Raw genomic sequence first — 24,745 nt, forward strand, 5'->3', positions numbered from 1 at the left:
AGATAATAGACAGGGTCTTACTACTGAGACTGCAGTAAAATGTCAAAGAAATTTGTGAATTATTTAATACAGAACAGATAGTCGTGGATCATTTTCAGTTGCATAGAGGGCATAAGTTAGCTGCAGAGTGTGAAAATAGTTGGAGTTATACTGGAATCTATCCTCTGAAGTTATACCTCTCATCTACATTAAAAAAAAAATGTATTTGATCTTCTATGGTTATGTTCTTTTGTTTAAAAGGGTGATTTTTGTAGACTTTCATATCAGACAGTATTTTACAGTAATATAGGTCTGTGCTAACTGTGTTAGGAAGGTTTAGATGAAAATAACGGCTTGAGCACGAGCCGTGTAATACTAGGGGTAAAGTTAACAGCTTAGTGCTCTGTGTTGACAAAAATCCAGATCTGAGCGTGCGACTCTTTTACACGCTTCTTAGCAGCTTAACAGTCGTGATTTGGCAGTATTTGGCACCTACAGCAATAGTACGAACTAAGATCTGAGCTGTGGGGTGATAGATTTTTCGTGGTCTATTGCTGGGGATAGATTTACTGCAAGCAGATCATCATGTCACAGCTTCTGGAAGTAAAAAGCTGGGACTGGAGTCCTAACGACTACTGATCTCTCAGCTTTCCTCTAGTCTTAGATGTTAAGTACCCTGGGCTGGCTTTGGGGACCAGAACTTGAGATCCTGCTCGCTGACTTTCTCAAGAATATGGTTTTAAATGTATTTGTGTGAGGAGCTGGTGGCACGTGTCCGTGCATGTTAAGCCAACAGCTTTTACATTTGCAAGTTTGAGATCAAAATGAGGATGATGATATCCCACCTCAGCAGGTAGGTGTCCTACTTTCTCCAGCTGTGAAGTGCCAAGTTCGTAGAGGAGCTGATATGATTTCCCCCTCTGAGTCCCAAACTGTTCCGATTTTCTATTGCACTGAGGTCGGCTGCTTTTTGAAAGAACTCAGAGGTGCTATTTGCAAGTTTGGGTTGGCCAGATCTGCCTACATTGATAACTGCTGGATGTTGTTTCTGTTGTTGCTCAAGAGTGAATAATTTCCTGATAACTCAAGTATTTTCAATTAGCTATTAATTAAAGCAGGAACTGGAAACCAGATCTTTTTTTCACTTGGACGCACACTCTGAACAGGAGGCTATGGTTTCATGCGTTAGCTCTGTGAAGATTTAATTATGTATAAAACAGATTCAAGCAGCGGAGGTATTGCGCCCGGCGCCCGGCAGTCAGGACTCTCTCCCCGTGCGATGGGGGAATGTACGTTGACATCTCCAAAAGGAGGGTGCTAATTTAGCCCTTCGCGCTCTGTGTCTGCGTGGTTTCCTGGTTGCAAACACCGAGCCAGTCCCGTGGTTTGCAACAACGATTGTGGAGAATGCGCAGAGCAAAAACGCGAGCACCTGTAGCTTAGAGCGGTCGGCCGGGCTTGGTATCCGGCACTCCAGCGGCTGCGTATCGGAGAGCCGGGAACGATGCTGGTTTTGTTGTGGCTCTGCGTCTAAGAGCGCAGCAAATCCATTATTCATCCCATCTTCCCAAGTTCACAAAGCCGTTGAAACAGTGCTGCAGAGCTCCTTAAGACTGCCACCCACTCAAAATCCATTTTGTTTGGACAAATAAAGAAACTCGGCACTGAAGAAAACCAATTTGAAAACACACTGAAATCCATTTTCTTCACTTAAATATTAAAGTGCTTATATTTATTGCATTGCAGCCATGTTGTACTGCTTTCAGAAAGGATTTGCTCATTTAATAGATATAAAAGAATTTCAGTCGAATTTAAAATAAGGAAAGAAAAATTACTAACATAGGACAGGAGCAATGCTGCTTTTTATGCAGTGAATCTCTACTTGGTAGATTAAACCTGTCCATTAATATTCTGTGTAACTGCAAGCTAATTTACAACAACGCTGCGCTGGCCCCGGCTCTCTTAGTCCTCTATGCTACTGCAACCGGCTGGGGGCTGTGTATTTTAGCCTGTAGCATTTTATTTAAAAAATGAGAAAGACTAAGGTTCCTGGTTTTGCAGTATAGTAATAAATAAAAAGGGATGTGTTTTTTGTGTGGTGGGGTGGTGGTGGTGGGGGGGAGTCCTTTAACATTCACTTGTGATTGCATTTTTGAATTTGAATCTGTAGGTTTTTCTTTACCCGATAGTTTGATTAAGGCATTTTCTTTTTTATAGCAGAAAGAGTAATAAGGCAGCTCCTGGTAGAATAGTTCACGGTGTACATATAGTTTTGGTGCATAACTTGTTTGTGTATGTTTAGCAAGCATAAAATTGGTGAAGTTTTGTTATGTGTGTGTTGAAAACTGTAAATTACCTGCGTTTCTCTACATGATTCTTCCTAAATACGTGTTGGGAGTGATAGAAAGATGTCAGTGTAATCTCAGATAAAGAATTTAAGAAGCTGGTGGTATTAAATTACAAAGTGCTGCTGCTTTTTTTTGTCCTATATTTGATTTTGGTGCTATACAGCAGGACCAGCAAATGGAGGTAAACTAAAGGACTGACTTTTTTTTTTGAGGGCTCACACCCAAATTAGACTAAGTTGCTTTTATAAATGCTTTGTGGATGCATGTGTCTTCCCTAGACTTCTGCTCGTCTCCTCCTATAAAGCTCTTGTTTCGGTTGTTCCATTTTGTCAGTAGTTTTACGACTTTTTAGCTTTTCTGTTCCGAAACATTGTGTTCTAGTAACGTAACAGTGAAAAACCCACGTGCTTTAATACCGACCATCAGAAGTGGCCGCCAGAAGCCCTAAGCCTTCTCCTTGCTGACTTCGGCCTCACGCCGGCAAAGTCGCATCCCTGAGTTCTCCCTTGGATAGATAGTAGTGGTGCTCCCGTCTTTTAAGTTGCCCCCAGAATTGTACCTTGAAAGAAAAAAAAAAAAAAAATTCTGGGAGGTGTTTGGAAATCCATGGGAGCAGATCTGTGGGCACATGGTCCCGCTTCTGAAAGCCCCTCGAAGTATCTGACTGATTATTTAGGCATCCAAACACTTAAAGCATCTTAGACTCAGCTTTCTCAGGGAATTTTGGAAATCTCATTCCTGAATTTGTACAGATTGCCCCAAGATGAACTCAGAGTCAGCCTTGACAAGTTATTTTAGACTTTTGTGTTCTAGTAGTAGCATTTTATTAAGTGTGCTTTTATATGCAATTATAGGCTTAAAATCCTATAAAAAGCTATTTATTATTCCCTTTGTCAGTGTCTTTTCACGAGAAAGGGTCACATCAGCCTCAAAGTAAGATGGAACGGTTCTGCAGAAAATGTTCATTCCAGTGTAGCAAGATTATATGGGCTGCAGGTGGGAAGAGATTCCTCAGTGGAGCGTTTGGAAAATCATCTGAATGAAATTCCTCAAAAGTTCTTTGCTGGCAGGTTGGGACTAGGAGCGCTCATCAGGCTTTCCTCCTGTGATTCGCATAGGAAGGGCTGAACCAGCTTCTACCTTCTGAGCATACATACCTATATTAAGAATTTAGAGACATGAGGAAGTATAGCAAGCTATTGGAAAATCCTAGGAGGGATCACGAAGAGGGAGCGAGGTGCTGCTTCTTCCGCTGCAGAACTGCTGAGCAAAACCTGTGCTGGTTCTGCAGCCCTTAATGATGACTTAAATGGTTTAGATCTATTTTATTATTACTGAGATTGGGCTTATCTGATTATCTAGTACCCAGATGCCTTGAGGGAATAGGAGATAATTGTTTAATAAAATAGGGTTGTGGTTTTCAATAAGGCCTTAGTGGCTTCTGCTACTCCCATCTTTAGCTGTCCAACAACAACAAAAAAAAATCCCTTAAAGAAGCTTGGTTTGAGGAAAAGTGCTGAGCACTTAGAGTCAAAAAATAATATAAACATCGCAGTGTAGCGTGCACTGTGCCCCTGGATTACTGCCAGTAATCCTGAGCTAGGTGGTTATGCCTGCATCTCCCTTGCACTGTCCAGGAGGCATCTCAGAGGAAAAATGGGTTCCAGTCCCTGTCCTAAGGACTGAATTAGCATTTTATTCAATAACTCTGAAATACGCGGGTTGACCTGGGAGTGGGGACCGCTTCAGGTCTTGTCACTCTGAGTGCCCAGACCATCAGTCTACAGAAATCCTAGTTTTTGGCTCGCTGAAGTGGTTCTCTCCACTCTAGTTGAGACTCGATAAAAGTCCTGAAGGAGGAGCTCTGAACCTCTTCCTTAAATCTGAATTAATTTAAAACACGACTGACTTCTAAAATAAATAAAATTGGACCAAACCCAAGATGCTTCTTTTTCAAGTAAAGTAGCTAAAATAAATTACCAAAGTTGCTTTGGAAGCCAACTTCGATGGCAAGTGAGCTTGTGCAATGACTGTTGTCTTTAGCCGAGAATGCCTTACGCCACCAATGGCCAGGCTTTATCTAGGGAGGTTTTAAAGGAACTTTGACAGGATACAGAGTTCAGCTGAATCTACGTGGTAAAAGATGATGGAAAATATATTATAATCTAATATGAAAATATACATGCTATCTTGCAGAACTTATTATCTCGGCTGTCGTCCTTTCTGGACCAACTGAAATGTTATATAAGTTCTCGTCTTCTGCTTAAAGACAGGCTGGAAAGTTGGGACCCTTTTGGTGCTGTGAGCGTTGGACCGAGGTTTGCAGCTGCAGCACTCAGGCTCTGCAGGCCTGAGCAAAAAAAACAAACAAAAAAAAAAACAAAAAAAAAAAAAAAAAAGGGAAAAAAGAGAAAAAGAGAGAAGGATGGGTGTCTCAATTCGTGCCGATCATTCACTTGTTGGACTTTCTGGTGAGATAGCTATGGAAGTACTAATTTCTGTTGCCATTTTTAGGCTAAATTTTGCAGAAAGTGATGTACCTTCTGGTTGTGGTCCAGCTGAATGTTTAAGGAAATACTTGCATGTAAGGATGTGGTTAGTTCCAGCTCTCATTTCTAAAGGACTCTGCAGCTTTGCTACGTTGGTTTAGAAATCAGTATGATGTTGTAATTGTGGATGTTGTTCTTTTAGTACAATGGCACTCATCTTGGGTGCGCGCTATGATTATATATGTTTAATCATATTGCTATAAAACCATACCATTAACTGGAAAAGAACAGAACAAAAACATTTTGTAAACCTTTCTTAAGTCTTTAGAGATCTGATGCCTTATTGTTTTCTTTTATCTTTTCTTTTATTTCATTTCAGTTTCATACTGAAAACCTTTTCCTAAAGCAGAAAATAATACAAATATTCTTAATTTCTTACATAGCACTTGTTCAGAGAAATGTAAGCCATTATGTAACTAAATCTTCATTATGATAATGAACAGATTTATTATTCATGTTTCAGGCCAAAGAAAGGAGACAAAGACTATTGCTAGACACTGTTATTTCTTCACATCTTTCAGCAAAAGCCTAAGTAGAATGTTAATAATTTTGTAATTTGCACTTCTCACTCATGTGAAACGCATAAAATTGTTGTCAGTCATAATTCACTATTTTCAGTATTTATCAGAATAGGTCTGAGGTTTGAATTGTATTTGAATCAGCCAAAGAAAATAAGAATGTAATAGTTTAAATTCCTTCTTTTCAGCTCTTGCTAAGCAGCTCTAACAGGAAAAAGTACCTGCGAAAGTCTGTTGTTGTGTAAAGCCCCAATAACCACTACCCATGTGTGCTGTGTGCAGAAACGTGCTCAATAATCAACAGCAGAAAATAAGGGTCTTATTAGTTCTCAGGATAGCATCAGGCCGGCAAGTCTGTGTTCAACACCATAGCAACCAGCGTGTCCTTAAAACTTTGCCTTTGTGCTTTTTCTCCCAGAGATTTTATTTTTTTTTCCAGTATCTCACTAGTAGTGGAAGTTTCCATGCACTGAATGAATATATAGCTTCTACTAAAATTACGTGTATTAGAGCTCTTCCAAAAGTCGTGTCTCTCCCCAAATAAATACGACGTTGTAATTGCCTTCCCTTCTGGTAATATACGTTCTGTTATAGGAAATTGAGACAAATAAGCAATTTAGCTTGAAAGGTAAGGCGTGAAGTTTTGAAACCTTTTGCCTGCGTTTATAGAACAATATTTCAAGGGCAATGATTATTCTGAAGTTACTCAACTTCACTACAGAAGAGAATTCAGCTTAGAGTGTTGCTTTTTACCAGTTAATTATATTCTTATTAGGGGGATTCGACCAAATGCGCCTTACTATTAGAACCCACCCGTATCTGAAGCTCGAGCTATTAGACCGTGTTTAATGCAGTGCTTTGCCCTCTTTTTCCATTTTGCACGTGCTTTTTCATAATCTCCGTGTTCTCAGGTACGTGCAATTTTCCCTTTGAGGGTAGCATTTGCCAAAAAGGCTCTTTCAAGCCGTAGAAAGGGGCCAAAGGAATTTCTCGAAGCTGCTTTGGTGGTTTGAGTTGGCTCCCGTTGCTGCTCTCGACAGTTGCCCCCTTCCGTTCGGCTCCCCGTAGAGTTGTAAGGGGGGAAAGGATGTCGCCCGATTTGCGAGGAGACGTTTGCACTCAGAGAAACAAGCTGCTGCCGCTTTTCAAACCGCGTGACGAATTTAGCAAGCAAGAAGAAAGCGTAGCAATTAATGACGGCTAATGCCTTTTTAATTGAAAGAAGGGATTTCTGAAGCATTGCAGAGCATCGTCGTTTTAAGGATAGGCGTGTAACGGTTAAAGCGTAAAGATCCTGAGTTTTCGTGTTTCTCGTGACCAAAAGCTGTAACAGTATTTTATTGCAGCCTTGTAACCAGTAATATTTGTTTATATACCCAGAAAATATTGCTAAAATGGTAGTATCACCTGGGACTTCTTTCTCTCTCGGTTATCTCTCGTCGCTAGTGGCAGAAGGGAAAGGAGAGGAAGACGAGGGCCGAATTTCACCCTTCGTCTTACCGGTTAAGTCCGTACTGCTCCAGGGCTGGCTCGCCTTTCACATGCTCGATTTACTGCGTGCTAGAGCGAAAGCCTCCCGTGGCGATAAACCTGGCTCCCCTCCCGCGCCCGGTGGCGGGGTGCCTGCCGCGGGAGCGGGACCGAGACGCCGTGCCGGCGGGCGTCTGAAAACAGTAACGTAAAATGATTTTACTTCTGAGACGTAAGAACTCGGGACCGGGCTCTGCGAGCTGCCCCTTGCCAGAGAAACCCTGAATTAACCCAAATTCAGATGGTCCACAAGTGCTGAGTATTAGGATAAATTTCCCATAGAAAGATTTAGTTAATATTTTCTTTCTAAATATTTCTAAATAGCAGAGAAGAAAGATCTACATTTTTGCAGAAATCGTGATAGCTTATACTTCGGCGCTTCATTTTCAAAGTCGCTATTTAGAAAAAGGGCACAAATGAATATTCAGCATTTGAAGATACCCTCGCTCTAGTGAAGATAAGTAACAACTGAGTGGCTCTTACTGACAGTATCAGACTTTCACATATCTTTATAAAGATAAATGTACTTTATACATAAAATGTCCCCACATGTCAGTATCTTATAAAATGTATTACATTTAGTGAAATAATGAACAAAGAAAAAAAATCATTGTCATAAATGATGGTAGGCACTTTTTACTGAAATACTGGTAGTTTTATATTCTTGACATGATTAATTGGGTGTGTCATATGTGAAGCTACCTAGAAATAAAATAGAGGTCATAAAATGTAAAGACATGATAGGATGCATTTATAACAGCATAAAACAAGCTGACATTTTAATGTCTTAAGCCAACCCATTTGCTATACTTGTCCATTGATCTTGGCTAGGAAAGTTCTGTGCCTAATTTAAACACATTTTGGAGATAAAGCCGTGTAATGGGAAAGTGATAGGATTTGGTTTTGTTAGAAATATTTTTCCTTTTAACTGTTACAATTCTATCAGCAGGGAACGATTGGCGGCCGATGCTTGCGTGACCTTACAAAACCTCCCGCAAAGGGTGGCGTGCGCGCTCGTAGCCCGTGGCTTCCCGGTGCGATTTCCCCTGACATTTTACTTAATAGCTATCGCAGTTCACGTAGCAGAATGTTATTCAACAGAGATACGTGTGAGTGTGTATATATATGTGTGTGTGTGTGTGTATATGTATATATATATGAGAGGTTGGCTTAGTATTCGTTCCTTGGGATGATTTGAGAAAGTAGTTGCTGGAAAAGGTAATACGGTTTGTGAGGATTAGCACGTTTAAGGTATTTCTTTGGCAGGCAGGTAAAAGGTGGCTGGAAAAAGCCATAACTTGAAGCACGTGCTTGAAATTTCATTAATTTTGATTATAAGGCGGTTATAAGAAGTGCTTTGAATTACTGTTCCAGAAAGGAGATCTAATATGGTACTGCAAGAAAGTAACTCTAATCATTAAAATGCTCTCTTAATGCCCCTCTGCTTTTCCAGCTGCAGCATAGAAGCCACATGTAAAAGAATTAAGAAGGCAGAGTTTGTCGTATTTTCATATAATTGATAGCAAGCACGATTTTTGCTTTTGTAGGGTGGTTTTTTTTTTTTTTCCCTAAAACCCTTTTAAACAGCAAAACAATTTGCAAGGTGTGAGCTCGCGTGTCACCCTGCTTTGCCGTTTGCCTTTGGGAAGGAGCGTTGGCCGGCGTGGAGCGCTGCAGCTTCGCCGGGGCTTTGCACCCTGTGTGGCCTTCCGCAAGAAATACCTACCAGGCTCTTGTAAAATGTTGCCATCGGGCAGGAGCAGCTCGGAAGTCTCCACTCGTGACGGTTTGGACTCGGTTTAAACCCCTTCTATGCAGCTGTGAGAAGAAATCTGCTCACTATTTGTCTTTTTTTTTTTTTTCCTGCTATTATACAGTGTGTTGGGTGACTGATGCCGTGCAGTAGCGCAGAGACGCCAGTCTGTTAACAGTCAGTGAAGTCGTAAGTGGAAACGTCCCGTATCTTGAGTTTTTGAGGCAGGTTTTACCCAAAGTGCACCTTTTTACACTGGACCGCACTATTGAAATTCAAAATTTAGCAAGTAAAAATTTTCCATCGTTGTCAAGCTAGCGTTATTGATAACGGCGTGAGTAATTCAAGAGCCCCATTCGCAACAGTGGTGCATTTCTTAAAAATGTGGTAGAATATGTGGTGATCTTGCCTTAGATTTACACTGATGCTGACCATCTTGAGCCATTGGGTAGAACTATGAGTTCCCATGGAAAATGGTGACCCACCTTTCTTCTCAAATTCTTCTTTGCCAAAATAGAGCATCTAAATAAAGTGTTCCCACTTTCAACCCAAAGACGGCCTGTATACAAGATGCAAGCTTGCCGAAATTGTATCTCAGCTGGAAGAAAAGACGAGTTTATTTTAGGTAGCGGTTGGAAGTTCTCAGATATATCAGCCAGTCGGTTTCCAGAGGGGTAAATTAAACCTCAGGGGCCGGAGCTCGCTCGTCAGTACGCAGCGATACGGAGGTGGCAAGGAGAGAGCGAGGCACCGGCACCGGGCTGGAGCGGTTGTGTTCTTGATGGAAAAGTACAAATCATTTCCTTCCCTTCTGCTGCTGTCATGGTCCATCACTTTAGTCCATTTTCACCTTGCTAAGGGATTCGGAGCGGGCCTTCCAGCTTTGTCACCTAATTAATCTCTCGCAAGCCTATTCTTGCAGCCTGTCTGCCTGGGATGGCCTGTATCTTATGTCAGGGACTCACAAACAAAATACTTTTTATTACAGGAAAATATCCTCTTTTCCTCTAGTGGAACACTGCGATACATATAGCTGCTCTTGTATTCAAAACGGGTAGAAGGTGTCCACGAAAAAACACAGCAGGATTTGGATGATCAGAAAATGCTCGGGACTTTCTTTGAGCAGATTTCTACCCAAATAAAAATATACGATCCCAGATGAAAAGGCATAATCTGTGGTGTAAAACATTACCACGAGACTGTGAAACAAAAGGTTATTCTATTGAAGTTATTTTATTGTCATATATTAAGCGATCGTGACTATCAGATACACTGTGCATTGAGCTCTAGCAGGCCACGGTGCTTTCTGAATGGTTTAAAATGAGTCCTTGTGATAAAATAGCACAGGTTCTCTATATAACAGATAATACCAAATAGTATAATATATTATCCGTAATAGAAAAGAAAGATTCTGCAAAATGATACATGTAGAATCTAGTATTTCTCTGAAATATATTTCCTGGATAATATTTCTACTCCAAAGCAACTTCTCTCCCTCCTGCTGTCTCGTCAGTCGGTGGGGACGAGCGGGGCGCTCAGCTCGGAGCGCCGTGCGCGCGTTCCCGGCCGGGAAGGGGCCGGAAGAGGCCCGAGAAGCGGCCGCGGTGGCTTGGCGGTGAGGGAGAGCGCCCGCCCAAACTTCTGGGTTCTCCTGGCCCGCGTCTGGTCTCCAGCGCTCCTAACGCAGAGCCCGCCCGAGCTCCGCGAGTCCTTTGCTGATACGCAGGCGGGAGCTGGGGTGGCGGAAAGAAAAATCACGTCTTCGATTCCCTCTGCTGACAACTTCTTTAACAAAATCCTGTAGGAAATTCTCAGTTAACAGCCAGCCGGTAATCTCATTTGCAAGCCCAAATGATATATTTGGCAGCCAGCTCGGGGGAGGCGCTACTATCAAAATCACCTGCGCCAGGAATAAAATTTGAGCTATCCCTGAAAACCGTGGTAATTTATGGTGGGTTGTTGATTTTTTATTTGTTCCTGCTACTGGAGTCAGTTGAACAAAGAGGCTGGAGCTGCTCTTGCCTCTACCTGAATGAGATTTTTACATAGCACACGCACTTAGCTGCACGTCCGCACGGCGTATGGCAGGACAAGCGCCGCAAGCTAGACGATCTTCTGTCTGTAAGAGAGGCAGTGAAGTCAAACAGCAGCAGGGGGGGGCTTCCCGCTGCTCTCCCGGGCTCCGGTTCGGGGAAGGCGCTTCTCCGGCGCGCGCAGCAAACAAACCGGAAGGCAAAAGGCTCTTAAAAGCTCATTGCTCTATCACCAGCTTCTGCCCGTCCGGCGTGAGCGGGTCCTCTGCAGCAGAATCGCGGTCGTTTAAACTCCATCCTTTAAACGCTGCGGCCTTGCTATGGATTTCAGGTAGAGTGGTTTTCGTTCAGCAGCGTGAGTTCAGGATGTTGACAGAGGCTTAAGTAGCGCTATTTCAGCAGGAAAAAGTCTCTAAGCATTTGTGGTACCCGCTTCATAGCTCAATCGTATCTCTCTGTGAAAAGTATCTCGTCTTTCAAATACCAGAGAAGTGGCTGCGTTGTGTTTTTCTTATCTGTAGACCTTCTCTCTCCTTTGGAATGTCGGTAAGGTTTTGATGGGTTTCCACTGCCTGCCTGCCTGTCTGTCTGTTTATTTATGAGACGTGGTGTAGGAAGAGGTAAATATATGACTGAGAAAAAGCAGGTGCAAATTCACTGCACTTGGGTTAAACAGTTTGCGCTTCGAAGAGGCTTTCCCCTCATTCCTGCCCCCGCCTCCAGCACAGCAGTCACCTTTCAGCTCTGAAAATAATAACTAGGAAAGACTATGAAATCTGTTGTTATTTTACCTAAGCTTGTCCTGCCTGCTCTTACTATCCTGAATGTCAAGCGCTACATTTGCATTTTTGTTTTCTCTTGCAGTGAGAGATGCCGACGCACTCTGCGTGGTCGGAAGGCTTCAGGCAATAGCACAGAGTTTCTTCCGTTCTCCAACACCATTCTCACTAGCTCTGCTGACAAGACTTTATCCCCCTGGGACGCCAGGATGGTGAGTAGCCAGTCTGGTTTTTTGGTCTCTTCTCAAATTCGAACAAGATACTTATTTTGGAAGAAAAATAGAAGCCAGCATAAAATTGAAATAGAAAATAAGAGTGATTTGGCAAAGGAATATTAACTGAGCTATTATCTGCCAACCAAAAATATCTCCATACAACATTTCCTCGGCTTCTAAGATGTTTGAGTCTTTGCAGTGCAACAAATGGACACTTGCCTAGATCACTGAATAAGCAGGTAGGCTTCATCTGGCGGTGGTGGGGTAAGCGATTGGTGCCCTGGGTTTGGAAGACTGCATCACTGCACGCTGGGCTGAATCGGTTCGAGGGACAGAGCAACTGCAGGTAGGTTTTCTCTGGCTCCTTTTGTACATGCTGGCGCGTGCCTTAGATTACGCACAAAGAAATGAGGAAACGTGCCATAGGAGAAACAAGCTGCAAAAACAGGGAGTTCTGATGTGTTTATTCTCCCTTTAGAAGGGATTCTCTCCAGACCTTATTGCTGATTTCTCATGAATTATGTATTGTTTTCTCCAAAATATATCACTGTAGGTGGTGTCAGAAACTCTGCATCTCTTCCTCTGTTCTTTTCCACCGTATTTCTTTGGTATGGGTATAAATGGATTACTCAGCATTAACAGGGTAGCGCGCTGCAGCTTATATTTGTCCCTGCTGCTTCACAGGCCAAATATGTAAATCCCATTCAAGCAGAATACAAGAACAAGGGAAAAGGATATTTATTCTCTCTTGTCAGAAAATTCAGTAGTTACTGCTGCTGTTGAGGCATAGAGCAACTCATACAACAACTTTTGAGATTCCCCAGCTGCTGTCTTGAGTTGGTATCATGGTCACCTTTGCATTTCTCTAACAGTGCACAGGTGCCTGATTAAAGCCCAGAGCAGGCTGTATTCACGAGAGGGGTTGGAGGGGGGAGAGGCAAAGAGCTATTGCTGTGCATTAACAGACATTGTCATCAGAGCTGTACAAACACAGGAAGAGGAAAAACTAATATGGGAATGGCAGTGAAGGGTTGGAGATGCTCATTAGGCAATTTCTACTTGTGGATCGTAGACGCGGACCGAATAGAAGGTCCTTTAATAATATTCTTAGACATAAAGTATAACATGTTAAAATGAAGCCAACCAAGACTCTTTATTCTTAAATATGTTGGTTTGTAAGATCTTGCAGTAGCCAAAAATATGAATAATTCAGAAAGAACAAATTATTGAAATACAAACAAAAGTGAAAACTCAGTGGAAAAATAGGCTTCTGGTTTGTGATGTTTTCCATAAATCCTGCGCGGGCATTTATCATCCAAGAGTCTCCAGTAATCTCCTGCTCAAAGCAAATTATTAAATATAAAAGGATTTTTCTATGATAAACTTCTGGCAAAAACCTACTCAATTTTAGTTCCCCATCACCATTTGTCAGCAGTGGGTAATTTTGCTAAAGTAGAAAGGATCTTTAGCAAAACCAGAACATCGCATATGGCAACTTGCTTTGTATTTCTTATCCTGAATTGCTTCCTCATTCAGTGGGAAATCTTGCAAATTTAACATACATGCCCACACTGAAGTTATCACTTTAAGCGGCAGAATCACTGTGAAGACGCCATCTCCCTCTAAATATTGAATGATATTAAATGTTCCCTCCAGAAAGAAGATGAATGGTTTTTTCCCATTAATTTGAAGGAGAATATTTTCTCCCTTCTGTGTAGATCAATTAGCATTAAGGAGTACATTTACAGATAATTTTAATGAAACATGAAAATCACACTCTGGTTTGTTTTCTCATAAAATAGATTCGTATTGTTAATCACATCTTGCTCTTCAATCATTAACTTTAGTCAGCTCTTTAATAATAAAGATAATGGATGCAGAGAACTGTAAGTCAAAGCTGTGTAAGTTGAACGGGCGATGAGCTCTGGATTTGGGGCAGAATGAAACATAAATCTTTGTAATTACTAAGCTGAAGATATAATGCAGCCTTCAGACTTTGGAAATACATGACATTACTTTTTTCCTTTTCTTTTCTACATAACATAAGGTCAGACTGAATGGTTCAAAAAATCTACAACGCATTCACAGTAATTTTTAAGACTAAAATGTATGTTGCTTATAGGGAAATGAGAATACAGAGAAATAATATTTAGATATTTATGATTCTTCCCCAAAATTTTGTAAAGAAATACTGAATAGGCTTTGGATTTGGGTTTGAATTATGTTAATACTGTGCAGACTCCCAGTAGGTTGGATGTTTGTGAGGTTGCAGTTCACTGTGAGGGATTTCTTGCCAGAAAAGCTGATAGTTCTCATGCCAAGGTAAGCTGTTGAATTTATTTCTCTTTATGCCAGTTTCGTAGAAAGACAAGCGTATTCTGGCTTTTCACCAGAATATTTTCTTGCTGACACATCAGAGCGAGTGTCTTGACTCATGAATTGCAAAGACTATCCAATGATGAATGTGAGAGGTGTAAAAGAACACGAGACCCCAGGAGTACGGGTTCACCTGCCTGGGTTAATTCTGCTCGTGATAAGCCGCCTGCCATTCATCTCTCTCTCACGCGCTGATGAGCGGTTTCTTGACGCTAGACAAATTTGTGTGGATAACATTTGAGCTAAGCTGTGAATCTTTGCTCTTGCTCCGACAGATAAAATGCCAGATATTAAAATACTTTTAAAAAGCGTTCACATATTTCATTCTGCACGTTTGAAACTTGCTGATTTAGTAGCTATCTCGTCTGCTTTCTGATTTTTTGAAATGCCAGGCGCTCCACCTGGAGATTTTGTTTTTAAAGCTGTGCGGTCGCTGTCGTTTAGAAGTCAGCATTCACTAATCACATGCTAAGGAATGTGCCTGACTAGCATTTGAGAAGACTTGTGGTGGTGCTTAGCTGAGCTGTCCCATCCATGTTAGTGATATTACTCATGCGAATGAAGTTTAGCCTGTGCATAACTCCTTGAAAAGTTATGATCTTACAGTGCTCTGTTTTTCTGTTTGATTCTGTGAAATACTAAGCATATGAGATGTCATTCAGAAATTGTTGTCCATTTTGGACTCTCCTGATCACTGATATGCAACTGCTTGTAGTTTAATTCTTTTTAATTATCTGCTGTTTATTTCTGACTTTATCACATCCTTTATGGAGCAGCTGAGCAATTTAAGCAAAGGACTTTATTTTTCTACCTTGCTCTTGCAGCAGACTGCTGGTATGTAATGCAAACAATCCCAGTCCTACCCTGCTATCAAAGTAATGTCCCTGACATCCAAACAGGAAGGCATCAAGCATGTCAAGCTTTTTACTCTTTGAGTCAAAGATGGCCTAAGTAGCGGCCAGACAGCTCAGCAGGACAGTGACCAGGTGTAAGTTCTACTTCTGTGCGTCGAATTTTATCATTGATGGTAATTTGCAGGCCAAACAGCACAATCAGCAGTTAAGAGCCCCAAGGTAGCGTGACGGTCTCTGGTGAATAATGTACGCAACAATCTCGATGGGAAAAAAAAGGGCGGGGGCGATGGCTTGAGGTTGTCCAAAATCCTGGATTTTGCTGCATTTTGGCATTACCCTGAATGTCAAATGCTCGAACACTCCCTGCCTGCCCCTGCACGCAGGGGAGTAAGGCCTTAACCCATGTGCTCCTTGCTTTGCAGGCTTTAACATAGTGGCCGTTACTGCTAAAATCATTCTAGATGTGTGTGCTGTCTTTTTCTGGTGGCTTTTTTTTTTTTTTTTTTTTTTTTACCATCAGTTTGTATCCGAGCTGTAGACTGGAAAATAAAAATAATCTCAAGGTGTGATTTGTGGATGATCTTAGCGTTTTGTGCTACCAGAAAGGCTTCCAAAGGCAAAGAAAGGATGTGCATCCTTTGTCTGGGCGCGCAATTCCCAAATTAAGAGTGGCCAGAAAAGAAATAGCAGAATTTTAATGGTTGAAAAGGGCTTCTGTCTTTTGCCGCTTAGCCTGGGAAGCAACACTTCAGTCGTTCTCAGGGAAAGGCTGTTCGCTTGCTTTGGCTAAGGAAACGCAGATGTGAAGAAGTGGTGGTGTCTGTGCCAGGAATGAGCTTATGTGAGGTCCTCGGAAGAATGGCCGGTGGCAGGGTCATGAAAAAGATGTATGTTTAAAGCCTGCAGATCACTTAAGAATGGTGGCTGTTTGCAAGATTTTCACCGGTTTTAGTGTATTTGGGAACCCCAGATCTTTGCAGAGATGCTTTCTATCTGTGATGGGTCTAGTCCAGTTGATTTCTTCCCAGGGAAACGCATTGGAGACAAAATAATCGGTAAGAATTTCCTCCGAGTATTGGGCCTGTAAGGCAAAGTCCAGTTCCTATATGAAGTGGTAACAGATTTTGTATTCTTGATTTTGTTCTATGTATTTGTAAGTAATGAATTTGTATTTTAAAACTCCCTCTCTTAATATGAAAAGGAATTTATGAGACAAGGTAAAATACGATGTAAAGAACAAGTAGTTAGGAATATGGTGTTTCCTCCAAGAAGTAATATCCTTGGAGGTTTATTTTATATGTGGTTGGGACACATTTGCAGAGATTTGGTGCCTATTTTTTCAAAACCAGAAATATTAGTAAGGAGAAACATACTTTGCTTGCTTTTTAATCTTGAAAAATGATTGAATAAACCCTGGCGTGCCTACTGGCATTTTAAAAAAATGCTACATTTGACGTTCCTCCAAAACAACTTTTATGAAAAAGTCCAAATCAAATAAACTTTGCAATTAGGGTCAATTGACCCAAATGCAAGCAGGGAAATATTCTGTGTTCTTGTTTTGTTTATTTTCTTCCTCTCAGCCAGGAAAACCATTACTCTTAAATTTCTTTGGCTGTTGTCCCAAGAATAACCCCAAAGCGGCACTGCAACTCGGCCCGTTCTTTACTTGGCTCTCCACTCCTCGCTTGTCCGTCCTCCTTCTTGCCTCCCTGACTCTGTTCCCAAATCAAACCATTAAATCCAAAGTTTAACAAACGGTGTAATCAGTTGATCTCATGGGCTTTTTTAAACTAGGTTTAAATTAGACTGTAAGCATTTCAGATCAGACAAGTTATCTTGTTCTGTAAAGCTCCAGGTGAATTAGTGGCTCTTCAGAAGTTATAATTATTATTTTATTAAGTTATTCCTGTGCATTGACATGCCGGGGCCTGTCCGTGGACTTCAGAGTCCCTTTGCAAACAGAAGACGAGCCCCGTAAGACCTTGTCTTCCTACGCCGCTGCCTCTCTGTCGCAAAGCTGCCGCCTCAACTCATCTCAAAGAGAAATCTCTGAGAAGGTGAGACGGTTCTATAGTTTAATTTCCAGCTCGACCCCTAATTCACGTGGAATTTGTAAATGGCTTTATCTCAGCAGCCATGGAGCTTGGTTAAAATGAGACCTTCTGTTCATCACGCTGGTGGCTCCAGCAGAGCGCTGCGTGCTCCTCGCGGGCCGGCCGCGTCCCGTTTCTGCGCAGCGTCTCTCCCGGGAGCGCTGCCGGCGTTGCCGCCTCCGGCTCGAAGCGCCCTTGCGCCCTCCCACCGAGGTGCAGCCTTGGCTTAGTTTTTACCTTGGGATGAGTCTTGGAGCGAGTTTTGGCTCCCGGCTCGCGTCAGTGCCTTTCCTGCGGTCAACGTGGTCCTCGGGTGCCTTCTCCAAGAAGCTGCAGTTGTCCCTGGCTTCAAAGCCCTATCTTCTGCCAAGCTCGCTGATGTCCTAGCACAGCCAACCGCTTGCCTGCTCCCTCCTAGCTGCTCCTTTCCAGCCACCCTTCTCTTCTGCAAGGTTTGAGGCTTTTCGCCAACGTTTCTCTTCTGCTTTAAGGTGCGCTCTCACCCGTTTCCTCAGTGTTAGGCGGGACAGTCCCTCCTGTCCTAACAGGACATGCCTGTAATCGTATAAAATCGATTATCGATAAAATCGTATAAAAAGGGGGGACATTCGTATTGCAGGCAGTGGACCGTGCAGCGACACTGAAAGCTCCTGGTGACGGATTGCCAGCGCGTTGTAGACTCGCGAGGGGCAGGCAACGAGGGAGCGGAGGACGTTAATTCACTACCGATTGAATCGGATTTCATCCGTTGTAAAATTACAGCGGATCAATTTTGAGTTGCCGCTGGTTATCTTGGTGTATTAGTAGTAATTAGGGAGCTATAAATAGATAAATTTAAAATATGTTAAGTCCTAGCCAGGGGAGAAATCTGGCTGTAGATTTCAGTAAACACTTACACCCTCGTGGCTCCTGGCAAGCAATATAAGCAGTAAGGTCTATTGAAATGTGCAGCGTAATGGCATTTGGTTGTGTCCCTGATTATTTAGAAATGAAGTGAGAAAACGAGGCTATATTCCTGCCTGGGCAGCAAATGGATTGATCTGAAGCTGAACTCCTCACCGACCAGCTGTGTGTATCTATAACGTGTGCGTGTGATATATTACGATACGTACGAGTGTCATATTTCTGTCACCGCCGTTGTGGAAACGGAATGGGAATCAGGTTCTTTCAAAGGCTTTGGGAAAGGCCTGACTGCAGAACAACATTTGCATTGACTTTTTGCTCCTAAAACTCTAATTAAATTATTGATTACGAAGCAGGCTGCTTTCTTAATAGTTCCTAATGTAACAATTAAAGCAAAGTTGGTAATTAAAAATGAAAAGATCAGTCTGCAGGTACAACCTTGAAAAGGTTGTTTTCAACTTAATCACTTTTTTGAAAGAGGTAAAAATAAAACAAATGAGTCATTAATAGGAAAAGCAATTTAGTGTGTATGTATACGTGTGATAATATTACTACCACATTACTGCTGGCCACACAATACCCAAGTTAATTAAAAATAATAGCTAAATTTATTTAGTTGCTGCTATGTTAGCACCTCTTTTCCCAGATCAGACCTCTGTTGTGCAAGGTGCTGTACGAGGTGCGTAGCAATCGTCTGCTCCTGTGCTGGAGAGCTGGAAGCCAAGGCAGAAGCTTCAGCCAAAGAGAGCACAAAATTGCAGTGAAACTATTCTGGTACTGTCTAACATCATAAGCAATGTCGTGCGCTGCATGTGCTGTTTGTTGTTGTTGTTGTTGTTTTTTTTAATAAGCATGAGAGATAAGGAGAAGTTTTTTAGACATCAGTAAACGGCCCTTGGATGTTTGTAGATGTGAAGCATAGGGAAGAAACCACCAAGGCGCTTGCCAGAAATTTTTCAAAGGGCTGGTTACCAGTGTCGCCTTTGACAGAGCAGGAGCGAGAGGTGATGCTTGGAGGGTTTAGCAGCGGAGAGAAAGTTTAGCCGGCGGTAAGCCAAGTGTGCAGCCCGGCGTCGACCATCTTCCCGCGAGTGAGTATGTACTCAGGTGCTGATCGCTTTTCATACAGAGCTCGTCATGTTGTACGAAGTAAGATCAGTCATAGCCTTTGCGTCATCTCTGAAATTTAGCTCTCACGTCCTGACAAGCCGAGGAGGGAACCACATTGGAGCAGGAAGCTCTATTGCAAGTTCTTTACCTTCTGCCACGGAAGCCCGAATATAAAATGTCTGGATTTGCATCGCAGCAGAAGTATCTCGTTGGTGCGGTGGTTTGTCGGTGTGAAGGCTGTGACTATTGCTGTGCGTAGCACAATTTGTTAAATCACAGGTGCGAGAATCCAGATAAGCACGGACATCAAGGAGATCCGTGTGTCGGGGTATCTAGAAGTAGTCAAATATGGTGAATGTTATAGGCGTTCAGGGAACCGACCTCCCGCGACTAGTTATTATGCCCGAGTGTAAACATAGTTTCTCTAGACGGTAATTGCTGTGCTCGCTTTAGTTAGCTTCTGCTTCAAAACCGTTGCTAAGAATGAAGTCCTATTCCTGGCAAAGTAGTCGAGGGAAAATTACTATGCCGTTGAGATTGTATGAGAATTATATAAATCTGTTCATCTTTTAAGCTAATGGCATTACATCCTACATGGTCTTTTTTTTTCTCTACAATGGCCTCACGCAGTTATTGAGGAAAGCAGATTATGGGGAGAACTTTGTATGAAGGATCATCTTAGTGGATCAGCCTCCCCACTGGCACACCTACAAGCAGGAGCTGCCGGCACAGAGCGCTGCCATCCACCGAGAACTGGCTGTTGCTGCATCGCTTGCAGTTATTTTTAGGATGGGCAAGATTTACTGGTAAACGCTGAGGTTATTTAGCTTTTGGGTTTCTCTAAAAATAATCCCGCTTCTTATTTAAATCTCTCCTAACTTACGTAAAGGCAATGAAAAGTTGCCTCTAAAACATTAACTGATGCTCAAGAGTAAATAATTGTGTTATTAAACCTAAAATGATAAAGACGTTATTACTGGAGACGGCAAAGTAATTGAAAAAAGAACCCAAACCAGTAGACAGTGGTTTATAGCGTGCCGATGCAGAAAAGGTTGATCCGTGTTGGCAAACAGTAGATGTCTGCTGTTCGATTCAGATGTGCCGCTTTTGAAAAGTTTAGTTGTGTAAAATGGTCAAATCAGTGAAGCAATTTATATTCTTATCAGTCCCACTCAATGTTAGCAAGCGGATTTTGTTTCTTAATTAGTTTATATTTCCCATCACACATGCAGAAATGGATAATGAAAGTTTTTCCTTAAAAATATATGTTGCCGATGTGCAGACCTTTATTCTGAATTTTCTCATTTTGTAACCTGCCAAAATGAAATAAGCATCTGTTGGGGGTATGAAAAAAGTAATTACTTTCCTTCCCCCTTTTAACTTCCTCTTAATTAACTTTTAATGTATCCCTTAATACTAAATATCTCTAAAATAGAAAAGACAGGGATTTAAATGATTCAGATAAACATCTGCCTAACATAGAGGCATAAAATTACAGAATCAGAAAGGCAGTGGCTTACTGCCAGCATTCACTGACAAAAGAAAGCAGAATTTGTTTTTCTTTTCTGTAAGTGCTGTTCCTTTATGTATATGAGCTTAGAAGAAGCGATGAAGCCCTCAGGCGCAGGTGGCATGGGTTGCGAATAGTGTCTGATAAAGTCGGGTTTCTGAGTATCACCAGCTTCTCTGTGAACTTCACCATGCTAGTAGACATTTCAAATGAGGACGTGTATTTTTTGGTATAAAATTCAATATTTTGATTTGTTCTTGAGCAGACCCTTTTTTCTGAAGTTAAGAAAATAGTAAAATAGCTGCCGTTTCTATCCACAGTTTTGGTGTACCTGACTCTATACAGCTAACGCATACCGGTATTAAAAAATTCTGTTTGGGGAAACTGATTCTGTCTTTAGCAATTTAGAACAATCTTCTAAAGTAATGTGCTGTAAGAGTGTGTTAAAATAATTGCCTGCTACGTATTTTCAGCAATATTCAACTGTCAGAAATGGCATAATAAGAAGAAACATTTTCCAGTAGTTGAATCAGTAAATACAGTTATTGCTATGTGTAGTTTTCTATACAGTGATAGAGTTTAAGAACGTGCTACAAACTTGCACACAAAACACCTTTCAATGTTGCTCGAAAACGATCTCCTGAAAGAGAATTTCAGCATAAAATGTTAATGTGCCCAAACATGGCTGCAGAAACATCTTTATCCTGCAGGCTTTTCTCCTGCTCTGGGCAGCCTGAGTGTGCCTGAGTGGCACTGATACTGCCAAAAAAAAAAAAAAAAAAAAAAAGAAAAAAAAGAAAAGAAAAGAAAAAAAAAGAAAAAAAAAAGAGTCCTTACAACCAAAACTTTGCATATCTTGTATTGAGTATGCTAGAAAGTGGTTTTTCTAAATATCCGGAGTCTCCTGCCCACGGCTTTGTGCCCTCCTACGTCGCAGAGGGAGCGCTACCCCACGGCTGTGGTAATTCATCCGATCGTAGGCACGGCTGACGAGTCGGGGTCGCGCGGTGTCTTTCCTAGCAGTGCCGTGACTCGGAAGCGTTGCTTCCAGCGGTGGTTTTACTCAGTAATCCGTAGTGAGTGCGTTTAACCCGTAAAACGCTGGGTCTCAGGGAGGACTGCGCAAGCTTCTGCCATAATTTTGGGTCTCTGGACAACAGGAAAATAACGTCCCTCCCGAGAAGCAGCGGTTTTTAATCAAACTCACGTTTCTGAGAAGTTGAAAAAATGTTCCCTGCTTGGATTAGGACGAAAAGTCAATAGACGGAAAATATCTGTGCAACCCTGCATGGGTAAAATCTCAGTTCTGAAAAATTTAACTATAGCGTCTTCTGAATTTTGAAATGTTCTCCTTTGAGACCTTGGATCTATTTTTAAGTTTCTAAAAATATTTTTAAATGTAAACGTGTTAAAACTTTAGAACGGAAAAGTGTTCTGATTTAGCAAGCCAAAATGTTGTAAAAGGTGATTTTTCACCTTTATTTTTACCAAATATGTGTCAGTTGACGTATTTAAACGGACCCGTTTCCTGATCCGGCTTATTTTTTAGAAAATCTCCTTTACTTCCCCCAGCAAACATCTTGTCAATACCTACCTCACTCGTGGTTGCTAACGCTCCTGTTAATAGGGAGGTGTGAATTAAAGCAAGAGGGAAAGCGTATGTGCAAGTGAAACCTGAACTAGGTGCTGGGTCGTGCTGCGGCTTCTCTGGCGAACGCCGCGGAGAAGGAGCGCGTGCCTGTCGGCGTTGCCGTCCCGTTCTTTGAGGAGAGCAGAGGGCGGCGTAGGAGGATTGCGTCTCGCTTCGGTATCAGGTAACCGCGGATGGCGCGGGTTGGCAGACAAGAAGGTGACAAGAGGGATAAAACCAAGCGTAAGGGAGAAATACATACCAAGAAAGATGAAAGTAGAAGCACGGAAGGAAGAGAAAGCAGGGGTATCAACAGGCAAGGGGATATAGAAGAACTCAAGGAAAGAAAACAGCAAACGCGATTCAGGATGTATTTTATGTTCTTAGCGTCTGTTTTCTGCTGTGAATCGTCTACCTAACGCCAGGCGCTAGAGCAGGGATCGGTCTGTACTCGGCGGCGGCGCTGCCTTGCTTCCCCCGAAGGCGCGGGGAGGCTCTGTGGGCAGCGCAGCGGGCCCGGGCGCGAGGCATCGATCGCCTCTGGCGGCGCTGGAGCCCGTCGCTGAGCGCCGAGGGCAGGCGAGGCCGCTCTTCGGCTCTCTAATTTACTCGCTTCTGAGGTCGAGCGGAAAATTAAGGGGCTTTTCAAGATGCGCTGCTCTCCGCTCGCTGGGCTAGCGGTGCGGGGGGCGTAATCACGGAGTTCACCCCTCGCCTAGGGTCTTCTGGCTGCCGAGGAGGAGGAAGAGGAGGTTACGGTGCGGGGAAGCCTCTTCCCCCAGCCTGGGTAGCGAGCCGATCCTCCCACGAGGGCACACGCGGGGAAGCTCGCGCTGGGGCTACCAAAGGGAATAAATAAAATGGTAAAAGAGGAATTACTAAAACTGTCCCTTGATAACTAAATGGCTGATCATAAATTGGAGTGTCTATGCAAATGAAGTAAATAATTAAAAACTCCAAGAACAGCACTGACTAGGTGGTTGATGGCTGGCAATTATAAAAGCTGAATTTTTAATATGCATACATCTAAGGAGCCAGTAAAAATTAGCTCCTAGACTAATGGACTTGCCTTTCTTCCAAGGCAGAATTTTAATGAGAGCATTATTTATAGCAGAGCCCAAGAACGAGCATTTTCTTGCTCAGTCTCATTTCTTCTTTGCTGGCACTTTATTCATTAACCTCCGAACTTCTTTAGAGAAGAGTAATACTCTACGCAGGGGAGGGCAGAAGTCACCTTGACCCCCTGAAATTAGTCATGGGTCAAACGTTCTTGAGAGAGTTGCTTCTTCTAATAAATACTGTTTATAAAACCCTGTTGGCGAGAACGTCCTCGTTTCGTGCTGATTTCTGAGTCATTTATTTGCAGCTCACTTCACCGAAGGGAAAATGAACGTAATGTGGTATTTCATAGCGCGATGCTTCTTGGGCCATCGTGTCTCGTCTAGCAGGTAGACGTACAGCGGGATGAGACCCGAGAAGCCATTGCGACCGTATATCCCGGTGGATAGGAGGTGCCCAGCTCGCGGCTTCCGGACACGCAAGGGCACGAGTTGCAGTTTGGGCTCCGACGCTGGCCCTGGCCCTGCAGCTCTCACGGAGGCAGGGCTCTGCCGCGCTGGGGGGGCTGCTGGCACCGCGCTTCCCGCGGGGAATCGCGGCGAGAGGCGCCCAAGCCCACGGAGCTGGCCGCCAGCAGCGCCAGGGTGCAAACTTGGTTTGAGAAGTTACAGAAATGGAAGGCAATTTTTAGGTTGTTTGCGTTTTAAAGTTGCGTTCTGAGCGTCTTTTGGGGGGAAATGCACTTTTTTTCCTGATTTTTATTTTTTTTTAAGTCTTTATCGTTCTTCTTTTTAATAATCCAGAAATACCGAGTTTGCAGTTTTGAAAAATTGCAGAGGATAAAATTAGCGAGTGAACTCTACTTCTCCTGTCTAGGATAGATATCTATATCGACTCTGATGATGGAGACAGGAAAGAAAAATGGGCAAAGAGGAAAATAATTGAGAGGTTTATACTTAGTAGGGCTTTGTAATCAAACCACACTGAAAGCAGCATTTCAAAATAAATGATAATGATATTTCTTACTAAAAAAAGAAGTCATGATGTCTTCAAAAAAGACAAACTTTCAGTTGCATTGCGCTATGCATTAATAGATATCACGTGGATGAAAATATTGACCAGCAAAACATACATCATAGGTCAAAAGCCATGTTGATTGCTCACTGCAGCTGAGATTGAGTTAAAAGTGTTTCTGTTTCGCCCTGCGCTGCTTAAACATTACGTCACGATTCCTGCAACAGCTTTTATGCTGGTATCCTTCCTTTGCTTCATGCTATCGAATGGGCGCTCATGCTTGTGCCTGTTGGAGAAAAAGGCTCCACCAGAGGCTCAGTCCATTCTGAAATGTAAAGTGCTGCATAAGCAGCATCCGTTATCCGCGGCAGTTCTCGTAGTAATGTTCTTGCAACTTAGATGTTCAAATGATTGACGAGCCAGGCGATCTCTATATGAGAAGCAGCGTTTCATTCAGTAGGTGCTTGAGTGTTACCATGGAAAAGGATTGCT

The 24,745-nt window shown here is 42.5% G+C and overlaps 1 protein-coding gene across 1 annotated transcript in view; it reads left to right on the forward strand.

Annotated features, from left to right (window-relative positions):
* SPAG16 (sperm associated antigen 16) overlaps window positions 1-24,745 on the forward strand; it is a 270,139-nt gene that overhangs the window by 223,632 nt on the left and 21,762 nt on the right. Inside the window, exon 14 of the mRNA XM_062579355.1 lies at window positions 11,575-11,701. Within this exon, the coding sequence (XP_062435339.1) occupies window positions 11,575-11,701 (127 nt within the window). The remainder of the gene's footprint in view (window positions 1-11,574; window positions 11,702-24,745) is intronic.

Source organism: Rhea pennata, chromosome 6 (assembly GCF_028389875.1).
Source record: "Rhea pennata isolate bPtePen1 chromosome 6, bPtePen1.pri, whole genome shotgun sequence".
NCBI lineage: Eukaryota > Metazoa > Chordata > Aves > Rheiformes > Rheidae > Rhea > Rhea pennata.